The sequence below is a fragment of the Melanotaenia boesemani genome, chromosome 19, assembly GCF_017639745.1.
Source record: "Melanotaenia boesemani isolate fMelBoe1 chromosome 19, fMelBoe1.pri, whole genome shotgun sequence".
Taxonomy (NCBI): domain Eukaryota; kingdom Metazoa; phylum Chordata; class Actinopteri; order Atheriniformes; family Melanotaeniidae; genus Melanotaenia; species Melanotaenia boesemani.
Window position 1 is genome coordinate 8299349 of NC_055700.1, and position 19236 is coordinate 8318584.

The window sequence follows — 19236 nt, forward strand, 5'->3', positions numbered from 1 at the left end:
TGAGTCTTTTGAGTTCTGCTTCTTTTCCTGCCATTAAGTTTTTAAATTCTGTAACTCTCCTCTGATCTTTGACTCTTTACATCTAATATTTCATTTGATACACAGTTTAAAACACCCAGAAATGAGAAAGAAAATATGGCATAGTGTGCAATTTTTTCATATTCTGTTGTTTTATTACAATAATTGTACCAGTATCATGTTTATATGATAGGCCTGAATATGAAGCAACAAGAAGCAGCTATTTTAAGCTTAACTTGGTCCAAATTTATACAATTAAGCTCCTTTCAGACTGGTTAAAAATCTCATTAATTTCCTGTTTATTGACACATATCGTTATCACATTTCCTTCATTTTAATCTACACTGATGTAAACATTTACCAACCCTTTATTATTTTGTATTGTGTCACAACAAAAAAGTCTTGTACACTAACTTTTGTACTTGGTTTAAATGGTTTATGTATTCTCACTGCTCAGCGCTTTTGTCAGTACTTCTTGTCTTTAAAGTCCTTTATAAATAAAGTTAGCTTGGCTAAAGAAACTCTGCACATGTGGTGTTTTGGTGTAAGTGGTTGCCTCATATTTATTGTTCACTATGAGTAGAATAACTCTTCTGATCTATATGTCCTCAAGATAGCAGATTAAACAGTGTCATATCTCAGACTATCCCTTTAAGTTTATTGTATGAAAAAGTGAATTAAGTTTCTCCCTTAAAAGTGGAGAGGAAAATGCAGTCAAGGTCAGTCACGTATTTGTTGCTACCCTGCACTCTCTTAATTACAGCACTTTTCTAAATGTCCCCCACCTGATTGGAAATCACTTCAGGTCATTTTTAACTCGTAAATTAGCTTTTGGCTGCAAAGCAGCTCAATCAGTGGGTACCTTTCTTGGGACATCCATAAATTCTAAAGATGGGGTCAGTGGATTATCGAGGGGATAAGTCTACAGTTAAGACAAGCGGGAGACAAAAAACACAGAGAAAAAGAAAAGAAAGGGGAAAGAAGTAAAGAGTCTTTGTGTATGAAGCAGACCTCCTCAGAGTTAATTACCTCTCATCCATTTTCATTCAGCCTTCTCACGATAACACAGGGGGAAGGGGTATCCTGTGGAGGATAAACAGAGGACTAACAAAGATGTGTTAGTCATGAGTCAAGTAAACTGAAAGAATCTTATTTAAATAAGAACAGAAATTTAAACTTTTGCAGACTAAACTGAAAAATAAAAAAAAATGCATTCAGAACCAAGAGGCATGTCTCTGTGCTCTCCTGCAGGTTAAATGGAGCTCAGATAAGGAACAGATTTTGAAATCTTGCATGATCTAAGCATTGCGTAACCCCTTTCTTCTGCAGTCCAACAGATAGCTTTTTCTTTTTTTTTAATCCCTTCCAAATATGTTATCTCCTGAGTCTATTTCCTGATAAGCATAGTGAACCGAATGGCTTTTGAAGGGACATTAAATTGTCTTTAGGTGCACAAAACAACATTATCTGCAGCAACTGTAAGACAGACCCATTTCAGTCATTCTGACATTTTAAAGCTCTAAAAGCTTTGGTTACAATAAAAAAATAAAAAAAAAATATATATATATATATATATGTATTTTAGGTCTTCAATTTTTTTAGTAAAAAAAAAAAAAACTTTGCCAGAAGCCAATCTTTGCTGTACCGTCCATCTTGGGACATCTGACGGAAACACACTGGCCTCTGACACATCCCTTGCCTGAGGCGAACTGGTCTTCAGCTAGCTGCTTGAATGCTGATGTAATGCAGAGGTCAGAGCAAGCACAACCCAGAGGACACAACTCTCATTTCAAAAGCATCCTTGCCACCATCATAGTGTCTGTGTGTGTCTGGAATGATTTAAAAGACTTCCACCCTGGGTGGTATGAATTTTTTCTTGTGGGTGGGCGAAAGTATAGGAGATCACAAGGTTCCTACAGCTTTTGTCCACCTACCTGCAACTCTACTCAGCTGATGAAATCCCCAGAAAACCTTTGGGACAGGGTTCAGTTTTGGATCAGTATGAATATTGTCTTTGGAGCTCTGCACAAACCACACAAGTGGTTTCAGAAATTTGAAAGCAATTGCTTCATGGAGTTGCAATGTGTATTTTCTTATTTATGTACTTTTATACAAGATGTTCTTAAAGATCAGTAATTCATTTTTATTAGAAGACAACAAGAAAATTTCTGTTTTCCTTGACATTATCATTTCAGTAATCTTTTTAGAAAAAATTTGTAAATAATCTATCATTTTCCAAAGCCTTTTATGTCTTTTTTATATTTGTCATTGAGTGCAAAATGCTATCAAAACGTACCCCACGCTTGTTTATTTTGATTCAGTCCTCCACATGACATAATTTCCATTTATATAATAATAAAGTACTTTAATTTTATTTCATTTTTCATTTATTTAATTTTTGGTTATTTCTGTTTAATCTGACTAAGACTTTGTTAGTCTGTTGAGGCAAAGATGTTTGTGTAAAGAAGCAGCTGGGACACCATGTGACATAATTTATTACAATGTACAAGTACAATGCAACGCTTTTCAAACCATGTTGGACTTTTGAAGTAGTTTAAAAAAACATATCAAATGTTGGCACAAAGAACATTTATGATCTTTGATAGCTATATGGTCATTTAAATTTGACACAAGCAACAAATAAAAAATAGACAACAAAATGCATCATAAAAATGCTAAAACATTCTAAGGAAAGGATGGTGAAAGAACCTGGATTTCATCATCTATGGTTGGCTATATTATTAAATGTTTCTGGGATTCCACAGGACAAAGGGTTTGAACCAGTAAATGACAGAGGTCTTCATCCTACCAGTTGTTGCTATGTTACAAACTGATATATTTCTTAACTGAAAATAAGCGCGTGGGCCCAGGATTACCAAAAAACACGGTTGGGAACACAGTTCAAGGCAAGTTAAAACTCTGTAATGTACATGGAAAAGCCATGAAGACCCAAAAACCCAGCTGCATTCTCTAGTCTGAACTGGGGTAAAATGATGGATCAGAATCTAGAATTCTTTTTGGAGATGGATGCTGCATCTTTCGGGCTAAAGATGAGAGAAAATGTCCAGCTGGACATTTAGCTGGATTCTGTGGACGCTTTTATCAGTGCACAGTTCAAATAACAGCAATTGTAATGGTAATTGGAGTATTTTTGCATATTGATATCTTGCACATCTGTTAAACAGTACTATTTAAATATATAGCTCTCTGAAAGCATCCAGAAAGAGCATTGCCAACCAAATCATCCCAAGTTTAGAGATGTGTCGTTGGCAAACTAGCAATTATATTTCATAGTACAAAAAGATTTTTAATTTTCAATATTTGCTATACTAAAAAACTTTTTTGGAAATGGGCTTATAATATGCAGCTTAAAATTTTCTTTTTTAAAAGAGAAGATTTGTTGTGTGTGCACTCTCATGACTGAGTCAGGGCTAAAGCTTGTGTTGCCAGGCAACGGTGACATTAAGGTACATTGTTTTTATCACACTGGGCCACACATACAGCCTGCCCACACAAAACACTCGACTTGAGTCTGCTCAGCCAAGTTCTACATAAGCTAACAGCACCCAGAGGATTCACAGTGTTGAGGGGTTGAACCATCCGCTGTGTTCTCTGAGGGGGTGTGGAGATGGGGGATAAGACCTACTTCCTGGCAGACAGGAAGTCCAACTTCCTGTCTTGATTAATGGGGGAACTGTGGGATCACACAGAGGCACAGAGGAGCCTCCCACACACAGAGCCCCCACATTTCACCTTGTGTGTCAACCTCTTTCCTTTCCTGACTCAGTTCTTGAGAAAAGCACTCTTGTGACCGAAATGGTCAAGATGAGGTTTAAACAACTTATTTCAACATCTCAACACATATCAATTTTCAAAGAAACAAAGATTGAAAAAAAAAAAAGAAAAGTTTACTCTCCCCTCCCCCATGTATGAGGCCACATCTTGCTTGCATAAAGGTCAGGGCCCTGTAAAACTGGTGTTTCTCAAACACATATCACTGGTCAGGAGTTGTGTCAGGGTGAAGAATGTAAACAGTGAACAGAGCTGGAGGAATGTGATGAGTGGCAGTGTGTGCTCTGCAGTCACTCACTAATGGGATGTTAGACTTGTTACAAACCGGGGAACGTCAAATGCAGCCAGGCTCCATCGCTGGTGAGCCATTTTGCAATGCATTTCACTGATGAACAGTGTGAGAGGGGAGGCAGGCCAAGAAGGGACGGGGGGAGGAGAATGAGAGAGGTGCTTTTTAAGATTTCATGTTGTCCTCCAGCCCCCACACTTTGCAGATAAAGGTTGCTGTTGCCAAGGTGACTTGACAGAAAGGGAAAGTATCTGGCTGTTTTGCCTGTTCTTGTGCAGGAAGCTTAGAAGCCAGAGGCATAGATAAGACGATTTCAATCCCTCTTCCACAGAACAAAACCTGTACGCATGATATACTGCCTTTAAATACCTCAAGACACTTTAGCTGCTGCATTCCTTTGAGAGCTGCCTAAATATGTGATGCATGCAGTAATGAGAAATCCTCCAATGATTTGTTAAAGCTGCTTTTCCATTTTAAATCAGCACCATAACATTAATAAATGCAAGCAGATAATCTCCACGCTGAAGAAAAAGAGGCGATGCTTTACAGTCAAGAGGAAAAAACTCTTATGTTTATTAGCCATGAATTTCACATGGTGAAAAAAATCACATGTACAAAATAACACCATAAAAAATAGAAATTAAACTTACATGATGAAAAAAAAAATTGATGCAGACTGACAGTATTTTTCTGTCTAATTTACATCATTAGGAGAAGCAAGATATCGTGCTGGAGTCAGAGCCAGCTGGATTTCCACATGAAACAAGAGGATAAGAGGAGGGCAAGAGTAGAAATGGGGAAATGCCACTCAGCAATTAGGTGCAAATTGAAGGGGCATTCATTACTCGCTGTTGCTGGGGAAACTTGTATTCTATGGGAAAGAAATGCTCTTATCTGATTGGTGGGGGACAAAGTCTGAGTTCAGTGGTTGGATGAGGTCAACATTATGGACTTACAATGGCCTTCGCAGAAGTCCCTTAATTCACAAAAAGAGGGATTTCTGTGTGGCTTAAGGAGCTGAACCAGAATATTGGGAGCTATTTACCATTTGATGTGATTCATGAGTTCACAAAGAGCAACAGAAACAAAATATACATATTTTACCAAGACATTACCTTTACAATGAAATTTAATTGATATTCAGTTGTACCATGTCAATGCTCAGATCACCTAGACAGACACACAGACATAAACACTGATTAAAGTTACCAAGTATTTTAAGACATTTGTTGTTTTTTTGGTCAACAGGAACTTGCAATTTTTCTTTTAATCTGCATTAATGACACTATGGTGAAAAGCACTGCGGTGTCTGCCCTTAACAATGCACAGCTTTCTGGATAGAACTCTCCGTCAAACCAAATGGTTAAGAGGCCTGTGGGTTAACACTCAGACGTGCCATATTGGTACATGTGACAGTCCGCCACCTGCCCTTGGGACAGCTGCAAAGACTGTAGCATTCTTAACCATGTCAGGGTTGCTTTGCGATGTCCCTAGTAGTTAATGGGTCACACACTGTGCCATTCCAGCAGTTTTTTTTTGTTTTTTTTTTTATAATTGGTAATCGATACAGGTTGTGTTCATGTGTGGCATTTTAACTAGGTTTGAAGTTTCAATATCATTTAGTCTTCATTTCTTGAGGACCACATGGTCTTTGCAATCTCTCATGTCCACATTAATGTGAGTCATCCTTTCTTTCCACACACTGAAATAACTGAAAACCCTGGAAGTGTCTTTTCAAGAACAAGTTCCTCCTGCGAAAGTATTAACTGTGCAAAATGCAGCCCCACTGAGACCAAATAAAACACAACACCTGACCATGCATGACATAACCCAACATACATTCACATATGAATGCAGGCAGAGAAGAAATAAATAGGATTAAACATATTAACATAAGAGAGTTGTCATTGTAATATAAATTAAGACTACATTGCAGCAAGTTTAAGAAGAAACTGATAAATCCTCAGTTTGTGTTAAGGTGACAAGATTTCTGAAGAGTTCATGCCAGTTTTACTGAATCACTATGAGTGGACATGCTCTAAAAAAAGGGGGGCTGAGCTTTGACTCAGCAAGGGAGGCATTGCCTTTATCAGAAGAACAGAAGCACAGCCGGTCTTTACAGCATTAAGCGAACAGCTCAACATGACAGCGTTCCTTCTGAAGCAGTGACTCCAAACACTGAATACTGCCCGGGAAGGTGTTAACATGTAGACAAAAAACAGCAAACGTGTATAGGCCATGACCTGGAGGCACCTTGACCCCCCCTGGCCAGGCACAGATCCCCTTCCCATCCCCCTCAACCTCAGCTGGTGTTGCTCATCAACACCTCCTGAGTGGCAGTGACAACCAACCACCCAAGCCTTCACACAGGGAACACTCGAAGGTTTTGTTTTTGTGTCAAAGCTATTAAAAACACAAGCTTGAAAACAATAAGAGGATACAAATAGAAGAGCTTATTAAAGGATGGAAGGGGGAGATTTGCTCCTTCATTGTGCTTTTCATAAATCATATATATTCAGTCAGACTGAGTTGATTTTTCTTCTTCAGCACACCAATCACTGCTTCCCCCCTCCATTCATCTGAAAATCATGCTTTATTTTTTCTTCTTTCTTTTTATGTCATAGAGAAAAACATCAACACATAATCTCACAAGCCTTTTGTGACTACAATGGTAAAAATGCAGGTTTATGATATGTTTGCAGCGCTCCTATGGCAGCATAAAAGCACAAAGTGCACACAAGTTTGTGCCTCATGGAACAAGCAGCAGTTTGTTTGGTTTGTTTGCGCAATCCGTCGTACTGTATGTCTCTTCATCCTTCTCAGAAACTGTCCAGCTGTTGGCGTCTCTGCCTCTGCATCTTTGCAACATCAAAATGAATGTGGGCGTCTGTACATCACTGCTCGGCATCTCTTTTCGAGGAAGAGAATGTGTTATTCTTCACAGTTGGGAGACCGGTAGATGATGCAAAACAGGGAAATCTGAGGAGAGAAGAATGACTTGTTAAGCAAGCTGACAAGATGTATGGTGATTATATCTAATGGTAAACTAAACCAAACAAGTTAAAGGTGACATATTAATCATTCAAAAAGGAGAAGCAGAGAGGAGAAAATAACACTCACTGAGGAGAAAAGAAACTGAATTCAAAGCTTTTTGATTACTTTAAAAGCTTTCAAAAGTGTTACTTTTTGTGTTTGTTTTGTGTGTTTGTGGCTTTAAAGAGCTGAGGTTGATAAAAAAAAATATTTACAGGGTTATAGAAACAAATGCAATAGCTCTATTTTCCAATTTCTGCTTAGCAGAGAGCAGAATTTCTGTTGACGTACAATATGTTGCACTGGATTGGATTTATTTCAACTCTCTAATATCCACACACAGATTAAACTTCAGTTCTAGATCATAAAACTCACCCAGGAAGTGTTTCATTGCACAGCTAATATATTGCATTGCAGTACATAGGTCTTACTAATGTGTCAACCCTTTATCTCTTGCCAGACTAATAGATTTGGCAAATCCACCAACTGTTTCCTCAGTGTGGCCTGGCCTTCATCCAGCTTCTTATCTCCTGCTCGGCCTGCTACACTCTTCAAATGTGAGTGTGTTTTACTCTCTGACCTTTCCATTTTTAAAGCATATACTTAATATGAGCCTATCTGTACAGCTCTATGGCCTCCCTATGTGTCTAATCTCAATGTAATATCATTATCTATCGTTTACCGGGGCTTTCTTATAGGGGTTGCTGCCGGAGGATATGCATGTGATAAAGAGTGCATAAACAAAGCCTGAAGAGCTTTTTGTAAACTGAGACCTGAATTTGCCTAGATGTTACAGTTATCATTTGTTTGGTGTTACTTGAAATGTAGAAAGTAGGAAAGAATCCAGCTCCAACTGGGTTCATGTTTACATATAGAATTTTTTTTTTTACTCCATAATGAGGTAACTGATCAAAATTTTCCCCTCACTGTCAAACAAAATCCACCTATCAGCACCTTTAGAACTCATAACTTAATAAGATGCAGAATGTTGGTTAGTCAGGAGTGGGAACTTCCTGGAACTGAGGCTAAGTTTACTGGCTACTGACTAAGGTTTTATGTAAATGCCAAAGTAAAATCAATCAAGTTTAGGAAGCAAATTCCCCAAAATGTCAACCAATTTCCTTAAACACTGTACATGCCAAACAAACCCCAAAACCATTCCATCGCTGCAGTGGAAACTGGAAACTAGATGAGGCTGGTGTTTAGAATCATTTAGTTGTATTCCCATATATTAAAAAACAGACAATATAAGGCACCACTGAAAAGTCTGGAGACACCAACCCTTGAATTTCGAAGAAGCTAAAGTTAAGCAATATAGTTACATAACAAAAATTATACTATTCTTGGAACATATCCCCCTCTTCCGTTTTTTTTTCTTTTGTTGTTTTTCATTGTGTTTGTTTGTTTGTTCTTTTCCTGCAACCTGATCGTGGTATGGTGTAAAAGTGATATTTTCCTGGTCATAAAGTTGCATTTTAGTTAAATGAATTAGTCCATTCTAACTAAGAATGAATGACTATGACCACAACATCAACATTAAGACAGTTTATTCACATTACAATGCTACTCAGTTTTGTGAGCACAATTTGTCCCTACTTAAAGCTTTCCAAGATATAAAAAAAATCTAAAAAGGAGGAAATCTCACACAAGTTAGACTTGTTCCCCTGGGAAAAACTGAGAGTCCTTCTTTTTTCTCACAGCTACAATCTCCTTCTGTGAGGTCTCGCAAACTTCCTTTCCCTTTCATTCCTTAACAGTCAGCCTTCTTTTCCAGTCCTCCACATTTAGTCTATTCACCATGTTCAGTGAGTGGACTGTCAGTTGCCATGACAGGCAGGCGCACAAAAAACAAATTCTGTATTAAATTAGTGCCTGGATTATTTACTTCACTGAGCACTGCATCGCCTTGGACCAGAGATAGTGCAAAACTTCAGTCTAGCATCAGTGAGTCACTGAAAAGAAAAGGAATAATAAGTCTTAAAAAATATTTCATCCTGTAAAAGAGAAGAAACATCATAGTGTTGCAGCAGTGAAGCCGTCTCCTGGCATTATCAAAAGGAAGACATGCAGAGCAGGACAGCTGAGAAGTCACTCTTCTTCGCTTCTTTTTATTTCCAGGAGTGGAGGGCTGCCAGCCATTTAAAAAAACAGAGAATCTAAGAAGTACTGACTGCACAGCTATGTGTAGGAGTGTCGGTGTGGAGATAGTGCGATTTGATGTGATCGTGACCCTGCAGTGAACAGAAAGATCAGGTTTGCCAGCTGACTACCCATGCTCCACATACGTCTGTTCTGTTTATCATCAGAACAGAGCAGCAGGGTTAGAATGATGGCATTAGGAAATGGATGGAAGCAGAAGAGACTGTTGAGTCTAAAAACAGTAAATTTTCAGAACGAGACCACTACTATGAAGGACGACGTGAGTGTGAATGGGTTGTGAGGCTCGTGCCGCCCAGCTCTATTGCTCTCCCTCCTCACATCCCCTGCCGCCACTTCTCTCACTCACCTTTTTCTTGTAACTGATGATGAATGGTTTCCGACACTGTGTGAGTTGCAGGCTACCTCCCTCTTACCCAGTGTAAAGACCATAACCTCATCAAAGGTAGGAGACTGAGAGTGGATTAGCCTCGACGGGGTGTTGCAGCCTGCTGGTGTGCGGCTTGTCTAATTGGCAGACCCCTTTTCCCTCTCAGAGAGATTCCCCCCACAGGAGCCATAAAAGTATCCTATTCTCTTTCAATTACCCTCTCGTCCTTCGGCCCATCCCCACAGCCACATAACTCACTTAACTAACACACACAAACCCGTATCAAGAGCTCTCTACAGCAGAGGTCCCCAACCCTGGTCCTCAAGGCCCACTATCCTGCAGGTCTTAGATGTCTCCCTGCTGCAACACACCTGATTCAAATTAAACGGCTCTCTGACAGGCTCTGCACAAGTCTGCAACTGAGCCATTCATTTGAATCAGGTGTGTTGCAGCAGGGAGACATCTAAGACCTGCAGGATAGTGGGCCTTGAGGACCAGGGTTGGGGACCTCTGCTCTACAGGTCTACCATCCCGCTTTGAGATCTTCCCTTTTAGTGAGAAGACTCCACCTACTGAGCTTAGAAATATGCATCTTCACTGATCTCATGATTAGATTTGAATACAATTATCTTGTCAACAATTCGATTTGATTTAATGATGCATTATGATGCATCACTATGTGTTGCATCCTCAATTTTCATCGCTGCACATTGCTACTTTCTTTATCAATTAATACAAGCAATCAGATAATCATGAACTCCCTGACAATTTATAATTTTTTCAGAAATCAATCTGAATGTCCTGATATTGACAAACATTATAAACATGTAAACAATTATGTTATTTTCACCTTCATCATTTAACTTTATTATTCTATTGCAGGAAAATCAAGACACATCATTACTATACTATGACGTTCTGGTTAAGCAGCCCTCTAGATTTCTATTTCTTGCTATGAAGACTGTTTTGTCCCTTCAGGCTTTCCATAGTCAGTTTTGACAGAATATGGAAGATGTTTCTTATATTCTTCTTTATGGCCAGAAAACTGTTGCCCATAATATTTCTAATCAATTTGTATTTTAACACAGAGAATATTGTTGCGGTAAACATTTGTTGTTCGCACATGCTAACCACTAGCTTCCCAATGGTGTTGTCCATAGACGTTATGTTTTTCACTTGGACAATGAATGTATTTCCAGTGAGATACTAATGTATTTTCTGTATGTCTGTGTAGTTTTACAGTTTTCCTAAGTAATGGTTTCAAAATGGATTCAGCCTCAGATCTTTCTTTCTTTATCTGCCAGGCTGTTGCAGCAGGCTAAATCACGCCACACATGCAAGGAGCAGCAGAATATAATCACTTATGTTTTGTTGCTGCATCAGTGCCGAATGGTCCATGTCAGCATCTCGATGCATCATAGAAACGATTAAATTCAACACCCCTAATCAAGCCAATGTCTCATATTGTAAACATCTAAGAGACACAACAATGTGATAAATGTGAAAAATAAAGGGTAAAACTCTCTTGGCTGTAAGAATAGACAAAGAAAATCTAACTAGTCAGAATTTCCTTTGTTATTTTATAATTTCTTATAAAGTTCATCATATAAAGGTTTAAAGAAGTATATACCTTTTCAACCTAACTGAAGAGCTTGGTTCCCAGGGGGAAATTTGGCAGATTTATGCCAAAAAAATAATTGGTTAACTCCCAAATTGGACCAATAAAATGGGACCCCTAATGACATTTATTCTACATTTTTGCAAGGGAGGCCAGCAACACCCTTTTTTGATTAATTGCAATGGTCATGATCAAAACTAGATCTTTTTATTTAGATCACACCAGTTCTAGGCATCTTGATCAGAACTGGGTCAAAACATCTTAATTAGTGTTAAAGTGGTTTTAGAGAAATGAGAGGTTTAGCTTACCTAATGGAGAGGGTGCAAGTAGACAACTTGGGATTCAAGCTGGCAGGTGTTTCCAGGTGCTGACAAAAGCTGTAGGAATGAGCGAGTATGGCACAGTTGTGATGCTGTTCCATGCATCAAGGGTAGGGTCGTAGCAGTCCAGAGTTTTACACCGCTGAGTACCAAAGTACCCGCCAACCACATATAGTTTGTTTCCTGATGCCACAGCCTGGCAGCTCATCCGCTTGGCAGTCACATCACCCACTTTAGTCCACTGGTAGTTCTCGCTGCTGAACTTGTAAGCTGAGCATGCTGAGAATTCTGTATCTCCACCCATAACAAAGATCTGGTTTCCCAACACAGCAGCAGCTGTGTAGCGCCATGGTTGCGGGCAGGATGCTGGCACGGTCCATCTGTTCTCCTGCGGATCATAGCATTGCACTTTGGGCAGTTTGTCATGGGTGACGCTGGTTCCTCCGAAGGCGAACAGCTTGAGTTTTACACTGACGACTGCTGCATTGCTCACGCCCTCTCTCAGAGGAGCCACCATGGTCCACTTGTTTGCCACTGGGTCGAACTGTTCGACCTGTTTAAGTGACACAGATGGAGAAGCTGGGAGGCAACCAGTTGCTGCAGTGTGTCCTCCTACAACATAGAGGCAGTGTTTCAGCTCTGCAGAGCCATGGCCAAACCTGGCGATGAGCATAGGCGCCGCCTTTGACCATTCTTCGTGGACAGTGTCGTAGACCCATACATCTTTGGACACGCCATTTTCAGATCCTCTCCCACCAGTGATGTACACCTTACAGCCAATGGCGCAGGCACTGAACTCCTTCCTGGGGCTGGGAATGTCAGCTTTGGGGATTATCTCTTTGGCCTTCTGGTCCACCAAGTACAACTTATCACACATGAATGTCTGCCCACCCAGAAGAAAGAGGGCATGGCTAGTTTTTCTTGGTCTAGCACAGGGGCTGTTGACAACGCCATCATTCTGCAGGATCTTCAGCTTACAGCGGATAGCTTCATCTACCAGTTCCTTGCTCTTTGCCTGGGCGTTGATCAGCTCTTCTGTTGAGACATTCTCCATTAAAAAGATGGCAGGCAGCAGGGCAAGGCGGACTGTTCTCAAGAGCTCTGGAAGATGGCAATGCCTACTTTCCAGGTCGTAGTTGATCCAGTTAAGGGCAGCTTCATAAACCAGTCTCTCATCTTCTGTCTCTAGCTCCTCGTGTGACAAAAGCTGCACTACCATGTCTTTGGGTAGTTGGAGGAAGTCCTCTGTCTTGCAAATAGCAGGGAAGTTGCTTAGACACATGCCCCAGGAGAGCTCTGACAACTTGGTACACTGGTGGGCATCAGACAGCAACAGCATGCCAAGACAGTTGGATGGGTGAAGGTTTCTCTCAAGAAATTCAGCACAGGCATCACGTATGTCCTGAAACTCCAGCATGTCCCCAGCCTCCAGCAGTGACTCTGCATTCTCCTCATTGATAACCACACGTGACGAGTATGCGTAATCCAGCAGCAACTCCAAAACCTCCGGATGGATTGAGTCTCGGAAGTTCACCTCACTTGCCTGACTCTCCCTCAGCCCACCGCTGAACATGGCTTCAAAATAGCGGCTGCAGGCGGCCAAAACGGCACGATGGCAGGGGAAGGAGCGGCTGCCAGCATGAAGCAGGACATCTGTGAAAAGCCTTTGCTGCCGCAGCGAGTTAAGGTGCATGAGAACGCTGTCAGCGTAGGAGGACTTATGAAAAAGGTAGATGTTCATGGAGCCAGTGCTGGCTCTGGATTTTCGGTTCTCATGGACGCACACGGACATTTTCATTGAATCCTGAAATGGAAAAGAAAATAAAAATATCTTTTTACTGCATTTTATTTTTTTTACTTCTATTACAAAGATGTGAATATTGATTTTTGTCTCCTCATGTAAATATATCTTCTAATTTTTGCAGTTGCTGAAAATCAGGCTAATTCGTGTTGTTGAAGATGAGATTGTCTCATGGTAAGTCATGAAAAGCAGATCAACCAGCTGATCAGTAGGCCTAATTTCCCTAACAAATGTATTGTAAGCAGTGACTGCTTCACATGTGAACTCTGTGATGTTAATGCAGAAATACTGAATGATTCAGAGCCAACGCCCATAAAAGGACAAATAACATTCTTGTTTCTGAAGAAATTATTACAATCATGCAAAGGAGAAATAAATTTAAGACATCAAGCGAATAGAAAACAATAAAACTGAATACATCTTGGGGTTATGAAGGTCAAACAGATAACAACTGTCTTCTTTAAGAAAACGTTCCACCTTGGGCTCTGAGCAGTGATAACTCCCGTCCTTACAAACAAGGGCCCCTTTGCAGTGAAGTTTTTTTAAAAGAAGAAAGAGACAGGACTTTTTTAAGCCTCTCAGAAATGCGCACAATTTGCTCCACTCCCCTTCCAGAAAATCGTGCTCCGATCCTCACTGTCCTTGCTCAGAGCTCACTTTGATTCCACCAAATTTTCTAAACATGTCAAATGCCTCCTATGCTCCATTTACAGAACTACAGAGTCCCTGTGTGACCTTGTAAACCCACACATTCTTTGAACAGACTTTCTTAATCTTGCCCTTCCCTGGGGTTTTAAAGGTGTCACAGTTAATTGAATCAAATTTGATGGAAGATTGCTCTAACTTAAGGATAAACCCACTGGCCTGTACAGTATGCCCTTTTTTAAGTATCAAAACATGCTTGAAGTGGTTGCAGCTTCCTTATTGACAGCAAACAGCTGCAAAATGTGGTCAGTTCACAACCTGCCCGTTACCGTGAATTCCAAAGATTCCGAGGATTGAAGGCAAAAGGGATATGAAAACATCCATAAAACCTTTTCAAAACACTTGAGCTGCATGACATATTTCCTCCTTTGCCTTTGCTTTTACCTGAAATATTTGCAGTGGACATTCTGAATGAGATCATATAACTTTAATTCATGAATATTTTTTATTCTTTTTTCCTGTGCAAAGAAGTGTTGACTAACTTGTGTTTTGCTCTGTCAGATTCTGGGAGATGCCTCACTATTTGCTGTTTATATTTATTTGGCTAAAAGCTCATTGTGATTACATTTCTATTTTGCTTTCATGTCTATATTTTTATTTTGAGTGGCTCTGTGGTGATTTTGATACTCTGTCGCTCATAAATATAATCCGTTATAAATGAGAGAATTCAGCTCTGTTTGAGTGGCAAATGTTTTACAAACCTGTAGGCAGTGAGCATTTGATATTCAAGACCGACAGATTTCCAGTCCAGGACAGACAGACAGACAGTTCCAGGTGTCATAAATGATTCCTCCACAGTCAAACTACAGAGAGGAAAGTTTCAATTTTCCATAAGTTGCATCATCTCCCCAGAATCCCCGGAATGTAGTCTTATGAATAGAAAATCAAGCTTTAACCCTGCAGGTACTAACACAAGAATAGTTAGTATTTCTAATGAGCAGCATCACTTACACCTGTAGTTTCATGTCTCATTGAATAATCAATTAATCACTATGAAGCTGCCGTTTTCTGATCATGATGCACAGAAGCTTAATCCTTAACATTCTAATGCAACTCTTCCTTTTCTATCACCATTTGTGACTTTTTACATTTCCCCTTGATCAACTGTGTCTTTATCCAAGACCTGAATATAAACACACACCTGTAGAATGAATAATACTGCATGGTCACTAACAGTGAAGCTAATGAAACACCAACTGCAGCATTGATTCAACAGGGTTTATTGCATTCCAGCAGCTGCAAAACTGGTGACTTGTCATCTCCTGGCTTTAGCTATAATGAACACATCCTCACATAGTCTCTCACCTGCACTCCTCACCCCCTACACACACACACATGCACATGCTGCAGCTCTGGTTTTCTAATTGGAAGCTGTAAGTGGCTTGATTTAAATAAGTGATCCTAATAAGTCTGGAACTTAATTGGAGAGGTTTTGCATATGCTAACAATTAGCATGATAATAAATGTGACCCGCGGTAGTTCAGGTCTCTGAAGCACAGAAGCTGGTGGCAGAAAAACAAGTTCAATAGGAACACAGCTGATAATTATATAGTAAAATGAACAATAGCAATTAAGGAAATGTTCTGCCTGTGGCTGCATGGACAGGCTTTGAATCAATGAGTTCAGGGGCACAAATATGTAAAAGGCTCCTGAGTCTTTTTTTTTTTAACTGTAGTCATTTTGAGAATCTTAATTGTTGTTTTTCATCTTTCTGCAGCCCTTCTGTGTCACTTTGTGGTTATTTAAGGGTTTTATGTACATCATGTTCATTATTTTGTTTTTCTTTTCCGTCATTATGTACCTCATTGTGGTTGCTTTTGTCTTACACTGGTCATTTTATGACTCGTTTGGTTAATTTTTACGTCCCTTTATGGTTGTTTTGGAACAATACTAAATATGTCCTTTATTCTTTTGACTCCACCTGTGCTCTTTTTGCTTTTCTTTTTTTCTGTGTTGTGTTATATTGATCATTTTTGCATGCCTTTACCTTCCTGTTCATTCAAGCTTTATCAGTTTGCATCATATTTTTATGGTTGTTATGTGTCTGATTTTGGTTGGTTTACACCTCTTTGTGGCACTCTACATTAGAATATGTCTTTCTGGTATATGTACCATATTTCTAGGCTAAGACCTAAGGCTCTCAGACTACTTGGACCCTTACTCGTGTATCCGTGCAAAGGTAATGATCAAAAGCTTTAAAAAGAGAGAATTATACAATGGTAATGGAACATGATGTAACAGAAGCAGTGAAATGAGCTATATGTCACCACCAATCTGTGGTTTCTTTGTCTGTGTTCTAACTTTCACGTTAAAATAACTTCCTCTGTAAAATGACCTTGTCATGCCTTCTCATTATCTTATCTTGATAATGGCAAAGCAGGACCTTGTTGTGAGAAATGCTAACATTCTTGTCTGTCGTCCAAATAGCTGCTCCAGTCAAGAATTTTAAAACGTCTACATTTAATCCTACCAACAACACTGATTTAAAAAGATATCATGCCTCAGACAATTATCAGAGTGGATCTGCTCATATAATCAAGTTTCGCATTTCATCAAATGAATACACTCACTCGTTTACATTTATACGAACAGTGAGTGCAGGAAAGATGAACAAAGACAAAGGCAGCAAGCCACTTTATCTATTTGCATATCAAACAATAAAACCTGGATTACCAGTTAGGCTTGAAAACTTAGTGACAAACGTCCAGGTTAAGTAAACATTTGTTACAGATTTGCTCATCATGTGAAGTTTAATATTGATTTGTGCTGACCCAATATGTGCAATGTAAAAATAGTAGAGTAATATTAGAATGCATGAATTAGATAAACTTTACTTTTATTACTTTTTGTAACAAAAAATAATGAGCATTTAAATGTATTGCGTGTGACAAGCCTCTATGAAATATCTGATGGTTCATGAACACCTTGTGTAAAAAGTTAAATAAAAATATAAAACTTACTGGAAAGTTACTCTTGAAACAAGAAGAAAAAAACTATTTAAAAGTTAAGATTAGCACAACAAATTTAAAGACAAAAAGTCAGGGTGCCATTTGTACTTCTGCTAAAAAGGAGAACAAATTACTTTTTTTCCAGGTACATCTTCTATGACCTTTTCATTTTAGTTTAGTTTAGTGAAGCACTGAAACCAATGGCTTATTTTTTTCCAACTTCATCTCATTATTATTTTTATATACTGAGTAAATTTGATAACTTTGAGACTTTGTGACTTTAATTTGTAGTGAAGAGGCAGGAAAAGACTCCTTAATGTAATAGAAATATTCTATTAACAGTTTTGGTACCTTTACAAACTTAAATGGAGACTAAATACTCCACAGTTCCTAAAATATGAGAATTCAGAGCTGTCTTTGTCACAAACCTGACTGCCTGAATACTTATTCAGTCAAAACAAGCAATTTAAAGACATCACTTGGAATATCAACGAGTTGTTATGAGCATGTTGATCTATTATTTCTTCTTACATTTGTCAGTAATGTTATAAAAACAAAAGTAAACAAATACTGCAGCCACCATTAACACCAACAAGTACTCAAGTTAGTTAGTACTCAAGTTTCCCAGACTAACTTTCAAATGTATCCCCTGAATAAGGCCACCAGAGTCAGCGCAGTGGCACAAAATGTAAGAGTGTTTTGGCTCTGAGAGATGCCCTCATCCCTTCAAAGAAACCAAATCCACACACACACACACACACACAACCAGAAAGCTTGGTCTACATGCCACACGCAGAAGCCTACACTACAGAAAAGCATGCACATGCAGCTTTTGGACTCGATCCGAGGCCTGGCTGCTAGCTACAGTCTGTTTAAAATCATTGCCAGGTGTTCACAGTCAACTATAGACACAGGAAGAGGGATGGGAGGGAGACAACTTCAAAAGTAAACACCGGGCTTATGTGGACTTAGTTCTGTACATCTGCTAAGCAAGATGCAAAACAAAGACTTTCGGAGCAGCAGATCGATCTTGACGTTTGCATAAATCTTAATCCTTAATCTCATTTATAGCCTCAAACCAGCTGCTCAACACATCCAACTTGCTTTAAATTAGAGCAAACATCCATAATGACAGAAAGGGAACCGTGTAACACCTGATGTCGCATTTTATGTTGAGAATACATGAAGAGAAGACGCAGAAGGAACAGAGATGATTGGGAGACCAGCCTTGCTATCATCTATGTACAAACAGCAAGATAAAAATTATTGGATGTCTACATTTTGCTTCCATTAGCTCGAAATTGCGCTTTCTGTGCTACAGCCCGGAGTTTTCCATCACCAGGAGATTAGGGGCGCAGCCGTTGTTATAATATAGGTATCAATTCATTGCTTATAATAGGTCTCAGGAAAGCAAATTAATAATCTTTTTACCTCTTTGGGAGAAAGCAGGAGTTCAACTGTGCCCGTAGTATCCCTTGGACATACCACTTCTGAAAGAGCCACGATGCAAGCCCTGCGCCCCGGGGAGTGGAACTCCTTGGTTATTCCCGAAATGCAGGCGGACGCTCGGTCAGGATGAAGCCGTTTTCCTCCACGATTTGTTGCAAACTCCGAAGGCTGATGTATATATGTACTTGTGAAGAATGGGATAAATACGAGAGCTTTGATGTGACGGGTGGTTGGAGGCGTTTCTCCTCCTCGACTGCTCTGTTTCTGTGTGTCGATCCTCTTCGCTTGCGCTCCCACTGAAATCAATGGGTGTGTTTACAGCGAGAAGGGGGGAGGATCGCCGCTTCGCGCAGGAAACGAAGTGAGAGACAAAGAGGGGTATGCATGGGGATGTGGAGGGGAGGTGGTCACACAGGGCAGCGGCAGACACAACCCCCCCTCCACAAGAATAAAATAAAAGAAAGTAGTAATTATTAGTTTTTCAGCCAAATGTAGGCAATCACAAGTTAAAGCGCTAATTGCAAAACAAAAGTAGCAGTGTGAGCCGCATTTTGGCCTCTCACAGCGGGTCAGTTTTAACCATTCAGGCTTCAGTTTGCTGTTTTGGTCCAGTGGTTCAAGCCTTTTGGATTGGAACCCGCTCCAGCGGGTGGCAAGACCCTCATGTTGACAACTATCGGATCCCTTGAGCTTAACTAAGCATCTAAGAATCAGAAGCCAAAACAGTTTACTTAAA

General features: G+C 39.7%; 1 protein-coding gene across 1 annotated transcript; it reads right to left on the minus strand.

The window, feature by feature from the left end:
* Positions 1–4648: 4648 nt before the first annotated feature.
* On the minus strand, positions 4649–18817 carry enc1 (ectodermal-neural cortex 1). Its single transcript, XM_041970360.1, has 3 exons — positions 18483–18817; positions 11586–13401; positions 4649–7078 (listed from the first exon to the last, which is right to left on the minus strand). Exon 2 carries the CDS (start codon positions 13393–13395, stop codon positions 11620–11622), a length of 1776 nt encoding a protein of 591 aa, XP_041826294.1. The 5' UTR covers positions 13396–13401; positions 18483–18817; the 3' UTR covers positions 4649–7078; positions 11586–11619.
* Positions 18818–19236: the final 419 nt, after the last annotated feature.